Source organism: Phaenicophaeus curvirostris, chromosome 2 (genome assembly GCF_032191515.1).
Source record: "Phaenicophaeus curvirostris isolate KB17595 chromosome 2, BPBGC_Pcur_1.0, whole genome shotgun sequence".
Taxonomy (NCBI): domain Eukaryota; kingdom Metazoa; phylum Chordata; class Aves; order Cuculiformes; family Cuculidae; genus Phaenicophaeus; species Phaenicophaeus curvirostris.
Window position 1 is genome coordinate 96,715,505 of NC_091393.1, and position 13,454 is coordinate 96,728,958.

The 13,454-nt window shown below is 44.7% G+C and overlaps 1 protein-coding gene across 1 annotated transcript; it reads right to left on the bottom strand.

Moving 5' to 3' along the window:
• Positions 1-10,933: 10,933 nt before the first annotated feature.
• On the bottom strand, positions 10,934-13,447 carry FBXO48 (F-box protein 48; the record flags this gene model as incomplete). Its single annotated transcript, XM_069850899.1, has 2 exons — positions 10,934-11,670; positions 12,962-13,447. Coding segments are annotated over 2 exons (648 nt in total), but the record flags the coding sequence as incomplete, so codon positions are not given.
• Between the last annotated feature and the right edge of the window lie 7 nt (positions 13,448-13,454).

Consider the following 13,454-nt stretch of genomic DNA (forward strand, 5'->3'; position numbering starts at 1 on the left):
TATTATTTGAGAGGGTCGGTTTACCTGATCAATCCTTACAGTTTTGTCTGACTGTATGTATCAAACTTCTAAGTCCTAAACTTGAAGCAGGAGTTGAAATTTGGGTTAATGTCAGATTCTGTACGTAGACTCTTCCTGATGCAGACTGATGTTTCTGAGTGCAAGTAAACTTCAAAACTTTTAAAACTCTGTTTGTAGATCTAATGAGGTAACTTATCCTTTAAGAATTCTTATTCAGATCTCTTCAGTCTGAAAAAGCTTCTCTTCAATTCTGCTTAATTATACCTGTATCGGAGCTAATGAGCCTGGATGTCTTTTGCCTTGGTATTGCTTATCACAAAGAAAACACAGCCTTGCATGGGCAGCAGGCTGCCAGACATTACATTGTTGTGTCCATTTAAGACATCCAGAGGATATCACCTTCTGGCAGGCGTTTCCTGTATCTCATGCAGGATCACTGAAGCCTAGTCTGTCATTTTGAGGAAGGAAGGCTCATGGCAAAAAGATACTCTCTTTGCTCAGCCTGCATTTTTGATAATTGCTTTGTGGTTGCTGCTTATTTTTAGTTTCTGAGCTCACTAATGCAAAAATATCCTATCGCATGGGAAAACAGAAAAAAAAAAACTCCACACAAAACCAAGCAACTGAAACTTGCCCAGCTTGGCAAAGGAGGGATATAACTGCCAATTTTTAAGAAAACTAAGAAGTTTTACTAGTCTTTGGTCTTATTCTTTTCCTGTCCCCAGTCAAGGGTACAGGTGCCCACCTATAAACAGTATTTTCTCTAGTAGGTGGTGCTGGTCAGTGTATTTGTGGAAGAGCTTGGATGTTTGCACCAGACTATACGAACAGGGTCCCTAACCTCATAGGCATTTCTTTTGAAGATGGATCACATGGCTATGTAGCTGTCTGCTTCTTCATGGAAATGGGATGAGTGGAAGAGTGTCTCTTATGCCACCCTACCTACATTTCTTGCTATAAATGCTTTCATTTGCCTGAATCACAGAATCACAGAATCACAGAATAACCAGGTTGGAAGAGACCCACCGGATCACCGAGTCCAACCGTTCCTACAAAACACTAAACCATATCCCTCAGCACCTCATCCACCCGTGCCTTAAACACCTCCAGGGAAGGTGACTCAACCACCTCCCTGGGCAGCCTGTTCCAGTGCCCAATGACCCTTTCTGTAAAGAATTTTTTCCTAACGTCTAGCCTAAACCTCCCCTGGCGGAGCTTGAGGCCATTCCCTCTCGTCCTGTCCCCTGTCACTTGGGAGAAGAGGCCAGCACCCTCCTCTCTACAACGTCCTTTCAGGTAGTTGTAGAGAGCAATGAGGTCACCCCTCAGCCTCCTCTTCTCCAGGCTAAACAACCCCAGCTCTCTCAGCCGCTCCTCATAAGGCCTGTTCTCCAGCCCCTTCACCAGCTTTGTTGCTCTTCTCTGGACTCGTTCCAGAGCCTCAACATCCTTCTTGTGGTGAGGGGCCCAGAACTGAACACAGTATTCGAGGAGCGGTCTCACCAGTGCCGAGTACAGAGGATAACCTCCCTGGACCTGCTGGTCACGCCGTTTCTGATACAAGCCAAGATGCCATTGGCCTTCTTGGCCACCTGGGCACACTGCTGGCTCATATTCAGTCGGTTGTCAACCAACACCCCCAGGTCCCTCTCCTCCAGGCAGCTTTCTAGACAGACTTCTCCCAGTCTGTAGCACTGCATAGGGTTGTTGTGCCCCAAGTGCAGGACCCGGCATTTGGCCTTGTTAAACCTCATGCCATTGGACTCTGCCCAGCGGTCCAGCCTGTTCAGATCCCTTTGCAGAGCCTCCCGACCCTCCAGCAGATCGACACTTCCACCCAGCTTAGTGTCGTCCGCAAACTTGCTCAGGGTGCACTCGATGCCTTCATCCAGATCATTGATGAAGACATTGAACAGGGCTGGACCCAGCACTGAGCCCTGGGGAACCCCACTTGTCACTGGCCTCCAGCTGGATTTAACACCATTTACCACCACTCTCTGGGCCCGGCCATCCAACCAGTTTTCCACCCAGGAGAGTGTGCGCCTGTCCAGGCCAGAGGCTGACAGTTTCTCAAGCAGAACGCTGTGAGAAACTGTGTCAAAGGCTTTGCTGAAGTCCAGGAAGACCACATCCACAGCCTTTCCCTCATCCAGTAGCCGGGTCACTTTGTCATAGAAGGCGATCAGGTTAGTCTGGCAAGACCTGCCTTTTGTGAACCCATGTTGACTGGGCCTGATCACCCAGTTCTCTTGCATGTGCTTCATGATAGCACTCAAGATCACCTGTTCCATGACTTTCCCTGGCACTGAGGTCAGACTGACAGGCCTGTAGTTTCCTGGGTCCTCCCTGCGGCCCTCCTGCCCCCTGAAACTGGTAGTGTGAGTGACTCCAAATGGTTCTACCTTTTAGGCAGGTTCTTTTGCACGTTTACATCAATGATTAGCTCTGTATTCCAGGGTGAGTGTGCTCTAGTCCATTTTCAGACAAGACCTGACAAGAAAAAGAATACATTTCACAGATCTTTCTCTCTGATAAGCTCTTCACAAGGATAAACTAGTGACCAGGTTTATTATGGGGTAGTTTTCAAAGACATTTGTCTTCCTAACTCATGGCAGTGCTTTTGAAAATCAAAGTAAGTACCTGAATGCCACCAGCAGTCTGACCTTAGGAACTGTGCATGAAATTATGACAATTGTCACAAGCCTTGAACCGAGTCAGGAAAGGCACTAAGGAGGGAGGGCTTTGTCCAAGGAAATTCAGTATCAAATAGCAGCTACAAGTCTATCAAATTATGAGGCCAGCCTAGTTATGTAGAAGGTATGGAAGGGGCATGTATCCTGAACAGGAGCACAACAGGAGAGCAGGCCTGTTACAAGAAACTACTAATTGAAAGAGGAAAAATAGAAGAGCAATGCTCTTTTTAATGTGCTATGCTTCCTCTAACTGCTTTTACTCTCTATTTAAATCACAGTGCTATGCACTCAGCAGTTACTACATCAACACCATTTCCTTTTTGACTTATAACAGGAATTAGTCTTTTTATTTCAAAGACTAAAGGACAGCAAAATGAACCATTGTGGACAAGGACTATATTTATAATCTTTGATTACCGTAAGGCTTGTATGATATAATCTCCTGTAAGTCCTCTTAGGTTCATGTTTAACTTGCAACACCTTACACTGAGCAGTTTTCCCTCCCTTGGAACACTAACTGTGTGCTTCCTACAGTCACGTTTTCAGGAATGTTTATTGACCATGCACCCATAAAAACACTCATGTAGACAGACTGCTCCTTCTTCCATGGTTTAAAAGAAAACAGGAGAAAGCAAACCACAAAGACACACTGAAAAAAATATCTGCGAGGACTGCAACAGCCCAACAAACTTTTGCACAGGTGTAAGGTGTTACAATCCAATAAATACTGGAGGTGGAGGTAGTTCCCTCCTAATGTGTTTCTAGCAGTGGTTTCTAAAGGCTGGTTACTTTCTCTATGCTGTAACTTTTTTCTGAAGGATAAGTTTAGTATTCTTTTGTTGCTAAAGGTAGTTATTTTGGTGCTGCCCTTTGCCACTTGCTGCCTTTCCTTTTTTTATTTGAAGGAATTAGTTAACAAAGCCTTAAAGGTCTACTGAAAATGTGAGTTTAGAAATAGAACATTTTGTTGAGGCATCTTTAATCGTAGTTTGCTCATAAAGAAGAAAAATCTAGTTAAGACTTCTAAGGTGTGATCTTGTATGTACTCTCAAATTACTCTTTTAGACAAAGTTTTTATTTCACAGAATCACAGAATCACAGAATAACCATCATAATAATTCTTTGTTGCAGTAATACTGTTTCTGTCTTGTCTTAGATTTCACTTTATTACGAATGTTAAACACCATTTACTTCCTTTTTTTCCCTCCTCAATTTTATCTCAAATACAGTAGAGGTTATTTTAGGTTTAATCAACTTGTTTCACAGGGCTCTGGATAAGCCCTGTTCATTGTTTGTAATGTGCCTTTATTTGGTTTAAATTCAGGCTTGGGTAACACCAGAACTAAGAATCCTGAAAATTTCCATTAGATAAGCTTTTTGGTGCCAGAAACATTTTAGAGGAGGAGTGTGGGAGGAGGGGGGCTGTGGTTTTTTTGTTGGCTTTGGGTTTGTTTATTTGTTTTTTTTTTTAATTTTGGTTTGTACCTTTTAAAAATGTAAGAGACCGTAGGAGGAACATCAAAAAGCAAAATGAGTAGATAACAATACTCTGCTGGTTGTGGGTAGTGAATAGTTCTGTGACTACCTTCAGTCTGTGTTTTCGCTTGAGAACTTTGGCCTTCTCATTGATGTGTAAAGGTTTGATCATGCTCAGTGCGAGCTTCTGTGCACAATACAAGACTTGAAGCTGGGCTTCTGTTTTCTCTCCCCTGCTTGGGATTCCTGCTGGCTTATTGGGGTGTGTATGTGCTCATCCTTCTCACCAGCCAACTCTCTTGGAGGAGTTTTTGGGTTTGATGGCTTTGGCAGCCTAAGAATGCTCAGTGTGGCATGCAAAGAACAGTGGCATATTCTTTAGACTACTTATTTGATTAACTTTTAAGGAAATGTATTCTGTTGGGTTTGTCCTAAAGTAATTAAAGGTGGAATATATGTGCCTTTACATGTGATTAATATGCCACAAGATGTAAGAGATTATTTTCAAAAGTTAGTATAAAATAAAAAGCTAGGATAAAATAAAATGCAAGGCTGTTCACACAGTCTCTGGCTTAAAGAATTGCTTCCAGATTATAAAATTAAGTAATGGCATAGCTATATTATTTAGCCTGTAAGAGGAGCTCTCATCTGAAGTATCAAGCGTTCACCCTTTAACATCAGGACAGTGGATGGAAATTCTTGTGACCAATTTTGATGGTGAGTAAGGAGTCCTTCTTTCGCTTCTCACCTTTCTCTGCCACCCAGGAGCAGGGTTGCTGAGTACATATCTTGTATCTTTGTGCTTGAGGAGGGGTTGGTGTTATGTCTTGTGAAGCACTGTTGCCTTTCCAGATGACTTTGCCTGCCCACCGCATGTGCCTCAGCTGCCCTCGTTGCAATGTGGAGCCTCTGCAGCGCTCCCATCTGGCTTCAGCAGTCTCTGGATTGGAGTCCAAGGGAGTCTTTTGCCAGCTCTGTGGAAGTAGCTTCCGTATAAGAATGAGGCTTGGTACTGGCTGATCTGCAAAATGAGTGAGGAAGAGAGCAGCCAACTGTATCCACGGGTTGTTTTTGTTGTGTGGGATGATGATATAATTGAAGTTTGAATCTGATGCATGAAGAATAATTTGAATGTGGTTACTTCATCACCTTTTGAAGGTATTTTGGGAACTGTTTTAGCTCTTAAAATGGCAGGTTGGTGATCCATAAGCCAAGCGGATGAAAAACATCCTTGAAAAATTTCTAACTGAAAACAAGGTTCTTCTTTCGTTGTTACTTGTGAGACCTCCTGAAATAGAGCTTCTTGTTTGGCCTAAAAATAAGTAATTTTCTTCCCTGGATTAGAACGTAGGGCTTCCTGCTCTGTGTTTAGAACCAAAACTGTGTTTTTCTATGCTTTGCTTCTGGTTATTGTAGATTGCTTAATTTTGTTTCCTTTCAGTGTGGCTGAAAGGAGCAGTACGGCAGCTCTTTTGACCGTGAAGATCTTTAATGACTGGGCAATAAAACCAGCACGTGCTATTCTAACAATATTTTAAAATCTGGATTAAAAAAATTAATAATGTTGTATCTGATCTGCATGCTCTACCAGGCTGGGTTTTATCCCCCCCGTCTTTGTAAATCCATGTTTGCTGGACTGGTGGCAGTGTCAGACAGGGTGGTTCTGAGGAGTTAGGAAGGCCAGTACGTAGAATTGTCCTTTTGGGTTTCATCTCAGAGTTTGCTGCCCATCACCTGTCTTCTTCTCCCCACAGTTGTAGCTTGGGTTTTTGGTTTACCATTATAGTAGAAGTGGGTCCAGCCCTCAGCACTGAGGCCTGAACCACCCACCTCGCATTGTCCCCCCCAGTCCTTAGCATTGTTGTGCTGATCAGAAGCTGCTGCTCACTTAGACTTAAATGCAGCAGGTGATTTCTTCCATGGTTTTGGGACAGACTTTTTGAACAAGCAATATGCTGAGAACCAACCACAAAGTGTCAGGATGCTCTTGATTTGTCAGTATGCCTCTACCCAAGTCCATTTGGAGAGAAAATAGAAAATACCACAACCACACCGCAAATTCTCCTCTACCTGTATGTCTTTATTACCCTTCTGTCAGCTCTGGTGAGCTTAAGCACCTCATCCCAGTCCTAAGCCCAAAGGTTCTGTCTTCAGTTGGGATGACACTGTCACTTGGGACCTTCCAGAGACGAACAGGATAGAGACATGAAACGTTAGTTCATGCCTATCAGGAGAAACGCTTGTCTTGACAAAATTAGCTTTGAAATTTGAGTGGTCTAATGAAGAAAGGTCCGTGGTGATTAAACACCTCGTGCTTTCTTTTTCATTTAGACTCTTAATGGCAGTGGCCCAAAGCCACATCCTGCACCAGGATGAAATAAAGCCACACTGTCAGCTCCTCCCTTCAAAAATGGGGCACCATAATACTGAGCAGTTGCAAGGAAGGTTCTAACAGCACGGGCAGTTTTGGAAATGCAGAAATAAAATACTGACCTCAAAGGATGTCAGGCTGAGCTCCAGTGCCGGTATTTGGATGTCCAGCTATGCATGGCAGCTTGGGACATGCACCACACAAGCTTCATGTGCTCTATCAAAAGGCTTCTCTGTCTTAGGAAAGCTGGGTGAGCAGGAAAGCCGTGTGGCCAACAAGATGCCTGGGTGATGGGCACCTTGAACGCCTTTCTGCAGCTGATACCTTCTGAGGAAGAGGATAGAAATAACATGTGAATGCAGTGGGAATGTCCGTGCGGTTGGCTAAAGTGGAACTTTACACTTCCTCAGAAATTTATGGTTAAGAGACCTGGGCACTGGACTGGAAAAAGGGTTTTCCCCAGCCCCCTAGGTGTGAGGATAGCTGGCACGTGTCTTGGGATGGTAGGTGGGTTTTACATGTGTAAAAACCTTAGTTGCTGAGGATGCTCTCTGGGGAAGGGTAAGTCTGCACTAGCACTAATTTCGGCACCAGTGCAATGTTTCTCTTGCTGTCATTTCAGTGTTTTTTATTAACAGGTAGAAAGGGAAAGAGAGGAGCCCAACCAGCTGATGTAGGAAGTGCCACTGTTTGGAGTCGTGAAGGCTGCTGAGGTGTTTTTGAAAGGAAAAGAGAATATCCAGCCTGCAGCAGAGCCAGTAGGCCATGTAGGTGATGCAGGGGCAGAGAGGGGTACAATAGAAAACGAGAATTGCTGGAATGAAATCTCCAGGGGGAATTAAAACCCTTAAAGGAGGGGCATATGTTGAGGTGGGGAAGCAAGCTTTGTTTTGGTGAGAACTTGTATTTAAATACTTGTTTTTTCTCTTTAAATAATTTTTTTTCATGAGAAAATTACACCACTGCTACTGCAGGTTTAAAGGATCCAGGCCTTGTCTAATTGCATAGCTGAGTGTTTAATACCTTGTGTGTTTGAAGAGGCACAGGCACCTGCTCTGGACAGAGGCAGAGACATGAGAGATACTGGTGATTCCAACATCTATACAAGAATGGGGAAAAGCTACATCTAAGCACACAGTGAATACTGTGTCAGGATTTACACTAGAATAACTATTCTATTTAAAAATTGTATCCCACAAATACATGAGAACTGACAGCTGAGGGGCAGGAAAGGAGCAGAAAGAGAGGATAAATGTCAGGGAGCTACAGAGACAGAAGGTAACTGGAGGAGGCTGTGTGAGAAGGGTAAGGGACCAGACCAATTATAGTGCACTTTTAATGTCTTATGATTAATAAATTGTGCACTGTTGAAGTGATGAGAATGTACTGCTGGTATTAGTTTCTTCATTAGTAATTTATATGCACTTTTTTCACATCTGGCTCTCTTAAAGTCAGGGTAAAAGACGCTGTGAGCAGGAGGGAGCAAGGCAGAACCTTCAGTGGAAAAACTGTTGCACTTGGGTGTGTTGGGTTTATTTTTAATTTGAGCTAAGAAAATATAATTGTAGAGCAGAATAGCTACTACTAAAGGAAGTGGTGTTTGCAGTTGATTGAGCTTAGTGCGCTGCACCCACTATACTTAACAGTGTTCTTTATTCAGTTACACTTCAGCCATGTTTGGCAGCAGGTCAACAGCAGAATCTTCAGTAAATTTTGGGTACTGCATCTATTTTGGCTAATTTCACAGAATCACAGAATAACCAGGTTGGAAGAGACCCACCGGATCATCGAGTCCAACCGTTCCTATCAAACACTAAACCATATCCCTCAGCACCTTGTCCACCCGTGCCTTAAACACCTCCAGGGAAGGTGACTCAACCACCTCCCTGGGCAGCCTGTTCCAGTGCCCAATGACCCTTTCTGTAAAGAATTTTTTCCTAACATCTAGCCTGAACCTCCCCTGGCGGAGCTTGAGGCCATTCCCTCTTGTCCTGTCCCCCGTCACTTGGAAGAAGAGGCCAGCACCCTCCTCTCTACAACCTCCTTTCAGGTAGTTGTAGAGAGCAATGAGGTCTCCCCTCAGCCTCCTCTTCTCCAGGATAAACAAGCCCAGCTCTCTCAGCCGCTCCTCATAAGGCCTGTTCTCCAGCCCCTTCACCAGCTTTGTTGCTCTTCTCTGGACTCTCTCCAGAGCCTCAACATCCTTCTTGTGGTGAGGGGCCCAGAACTGAACGCAGTATTCGAGGAGCGGTCTCACCAGTGCCGAGTACAGAGGGAGGATAACCTCCCTGGACATGCTGGTCACACCGTTTCTGATCCAAGCCAAGATGCCATTGGCCTTCTTGGCCACCTGGGCACACTGCTGGCTCATATTCAGTCGGTTGTCAACCAACACCCCCAGGTCCCTCTCCTCCAGGCAGCTTTCTAGACAGACTTCTCCTAGTCTGTAGCACTGCACAGGGTTGTTGTGCCCCAAGTGCAGGACCCGGCATTTGGCTTTGTTAAACCTCATGCCATTGGACTCTGCCCAGCGGTCCAGCCTGTTCAGATCCCTTTGCAGAGCCTCCCTACCCTTCAGCAGATCAACGCTTCCACCCAGCTTAGTGTCATCTGCAAACTTGCTAAGGGTGCACTCAATGCCTTCATCCAGGTCATTGATAAAGACATTGAACAGGGCTGGACCCAGCACTGAGCCCTGGGGACACCACTTGTCACTGGCCTCCAGCGGGATTTCACACCATTTCCCACCACTCTCTGGGCCCAGCCATCCAACCAGTTTTCCACCCAGGAGAGTGTGCGCCTGTCCAGGCCAGAGGCTGACAGTTTCTCAAGCAGAATGCTGTGAGAAACTGTGTCAAAGGCTTTCCTGAAGTCCAGGAAGACCACATCCACAGCCTTTCCCTCATCCAGCAGCCGAGTGACTTTGTCATAGAAGGCGATCAGGTTAGTCTGGCAAGACCTGCCTTTTGTGAACCCATGTTGACTGGGCCTGATCACCCGGTTCTCTTGCATGTGCTTCATGATAGCACTCAAGATCACCTGCTCCATGACTTTCCCTGGCACTGAGCCAGGGGTCCATTTAGTAATGGACCCACAGAAATAGCATCATCTCCTTTGACAGTAAAGAGAGATCTTTATAAAACCTGATGTCGTAGCATCCTGAGCCTGGGACTAACACCTATAAGGAATAAATTGCAAAAGACATATAAGATATATTATCCAGTCATTGCATCATGTCATGCAAAGTTATTGGGGAGAGAGTTGTTTCAATTGGATATGTTAGTTATAATTTAGAAAAGGTACTGGTGCTGTGAACAAATAACCTCGTCTAATGAGGAGGCTGAGGGAAGTGGATCAGTTCGGATGAAATCTGCTGAATGTTTCAAACTAGAAAAGGGATCAGGTAACATACTGTTCTTGGAAGCATTATAGAACTACTCTTCTCAACTGTCTATTCTGTTTCTTCCTTGGACTCCAGATATGGGCACCTACAACAGCTTGTAAGCCCAGACACTTACAATAAAGGGAAATGAAAAATACTAGATATTTTCACCAGATATTCTATAATGGATAAATAATTGTAAGAAAATAAATATGTGCAAGTTGGAACCAAGTTTAAACTAATGATTTGCTTAACCACCAACACAACTAAACAAAACCAACTACAGGCTTTTAACCAAGAGGACCACAGACTGTATGTTCAGATCAAAACCGCTCTACTGCTCCATCTTCTATTGCTGGGCCCTGTTAAAGCTAAAGGCTGGGTGTAAAGTAAGCCCTATATCATGTAAGTAAACTCTGTCTATTAGTGCCATTGAACTTCATGTTCAGTACAGGACACTACTGTTTGTAAATTGCCAGAAGGTCCTTTGCCAAAGCTGCAGGAGTTGATTTGAAGTCACTCGATATTAACTAAGTTTCATAAGCATAAGTCTTTCTCTAGAAAGTTGGTCGCAGTTCAGTGACTGAACTTTGTAGCAATACCTCAAGCAGCAGGGACCTTTCCAGGGTTTTTCCAACTTACTTTACTCTTCGGTGCGAAGTAGGTAGGAAAAGCTAATATTCAAATAGAATTGTAATGAATTGATTTTGTGGCCTTTCTTAGGGTGAGTAAAGCAACAGGCACATCCTCTTTCACTAGCAGCAGCTTTTAAAGTCAGTGCAAAAACCCGGTGCTGGTAAAGCAGGGTCTGCGTGCTGGGAGTCATCCCATAGGAAAGACCTGAGTTTCTGAAGGTGTTTTAGCCTGACTACAAAAATACATGAAGTTTTGTTATGAGTTATAGTAAATTTTCCTCTACTTATTATGCCACTAACTACAATGCACAGCTAGTGTCAGAGAGGCTGTTAATTCCATGGCTGCTTCAGTCCTAACTGTTGCCTGCATCTGAATGATGGTCCAGAAATCCCACATCTCGGGAGTGGAAACGCAACACTGCCAAGCACTAACACCTCTGTGGGTGCAGCTTCAGAGAAGAGCCTTGTGAGGGCTCTGTCCCATCAGATGGGCACTGGGGATGTTCCGATCCTGAGGTGGCTGCCTTGTCCTCTTCTTTCCAAATGCCTGGACTTGTCCCTTTTCCTGCCTTCCTTTGGGAGCTCTCATGTGCCGCTGACAGGTTACACTTCAAGTCAAACACTTTTTTTTTTTTAAAGTAATCTCTTCCAAAATAAAAGTGCAAATTGAAAGCACAATCAACATATTTTTGACAATACAGCGGAATATTAAATTTACAAATATAAAATTACAACTGAATATTTAGTCTTATTTAGAGTTGTATAGAAAATTAATCTGATAAAGTGCAGATAAGAAAAAGGCAAAACTTTTTTTTTCTTTTGAGAAGTTTTCATCATGTTTGCAAACACAAATGATTTTGAACAGCAAAATATTTACAGTCTGAGTTGTTGATAGAAGGTTCTTGAGTTCCAAGAACCAGCACTTATTTCTCATCTCTCAAGTTCTGCTTCCAGAATTTCTCCCCATGTGTCGACGTCCATTGGATACATGCTTTTTTCTGGCAAGCTGTTTTGTGAAGGAATGTTGCTGTATTTCCCACTCAGCCATTCTTGCTTCACTTTGCTTTTCCAATAGTTTCTCAGGAACGTGATCTGATGAAAAAACAGACAGCTCAAATCTTGGAAGTGAAGCAATTTAAGTTGCATCGAATACAAGTAAGTTTTGCATTGGAAAAATAAAGTTAGAGAAATGATTAGGAACACGTCTTTGGATATCTAGACACTAAGTCTAGGAAGGTGAACTCCTGCCAAGAAGCAGACCTTGGTCTATTTCTATCTCTTCTGTTCTAAATCATTTGGAGAATCACTTCTTGCCTCAGTTCTTTGAAGGTAAAGACGAAAACCCTAAACCAGAAATTCATCTTACTCCTTAAAAGAAATACAATTCACTTTCTGTTCCTATTTAGATTATTTATGACCTTTAACTTGTTTAGGCTCTTAATGCAAACCGGATGGATACTTATGTTCAGCCAAGCTTTTAGTGCCAGAAAATGCTGACTTGGTGCGTGTTTGCTTCTACTTCACATCCCCTCTCCAAAATACAGATAAACCACAGAATTGGTCCAGGAGCTCTGCAAATTCCTGTGCGAGAGTAGCAAGATTTGTATGACTGAAGGGCAGACACTACTGCTCAAGGCTTTTCCTCATACTGAATCAACCCTGCTGAAATGTTAAGAGTCTAGAAGTCAGTTTTTGCTGCTGCTTCTCTCTTTTCACCCCTGTGCTGCCCTTCTGCTCTCAAACACTCTCCTTAAATTCCTGATCTACCTCAGCTCGTGGGCTGCACTTGATGGTGATAGATCTTTCAGTACATTCAGGCAGCTGTAACTGGGAGTGTGTGTGGGAAGAGTGCCAAAGCAGCTCCTCAGAGCTCCTGCTTGTTTCCTATTCTCTACCATTTTTTTTTTTTTTTCTTTCTCCTGGATGCACTTTGCTCAAGGCAGACTGAGGCAGAGGCCTGGCATGAGTTTCCAGGAGGTCATTCCTCACCAGCAGATCTACTGCCACTGAATGCAACCAGACAACCCCCACTGCCTAGGTGGGATAGGTTGTCTTCTTCCCCCTCTAGCCCTGTCTGTTGGGATGTGGGCTTCCTTCCGTCTTAGGGCTGTGCATACTCTGGTGTGATGAACATCAGTGTGGAGGCCGCGTGTTGTGAGGACGAAACAGAGTGGTCCTTGTAGGAAACGGGACAGCCGTGCTTTCACCTCTTTGTGTATTTGACCAGATGTCCAGCTGTTGGGGTGCCCTGCTCTGACTGCAGCGCGTGCCCTACAAACCTGGGACTGAGGAGCAACGCTGAGGCAATTCCTTTATCTACTCTTATGGCCAAGCCCAGAAGCCTCCAGGCCGCTGACAGGAACATCCCTGACGTGAGCTTTACCTTCCAGGAATACCCGTTTCCTCGATCGCAGTCGACCTCGCGCTGGCAGACGGCCCTCACGCTCAGGCAGTGGTGCCGCCACAGCCGCTCGTTGCTCTCGATGACGCGGTGCCAGCCCTTGCAGGTCACGGCCGCCTGGCACAGGCTCGCCGCGTCCAGGTCGCCAAATATCTGAGAGCTGATCTCTGGGGGCAGGACAGCCACGAAGTCAGCCAGGCTGTCTCCTCCTCCTCTTGCTCCTGCTGCTCTTGCACCTCTTGCTCCCGCTCCTACTCCTCCTCTTGCTGCTCCTCCTGTTGTTGTTGTTGCTCCCTCTCCTCCTGCTGCTCTTGCACCTGCTGCTCCTCCTCCTCTTGCTCCTCCTCCTGCCCTTCCTGTTGTTCCTTCTCCTCCTCTTGCTCTTTCTGCTGGTCTTGAACCTGCTGCTTCTCCTCCTCTTGCTCCTCCTTCTCCTCCTGCGCCTGTTCCTCCTCCTGCTCCTCCTCCTTCTCCT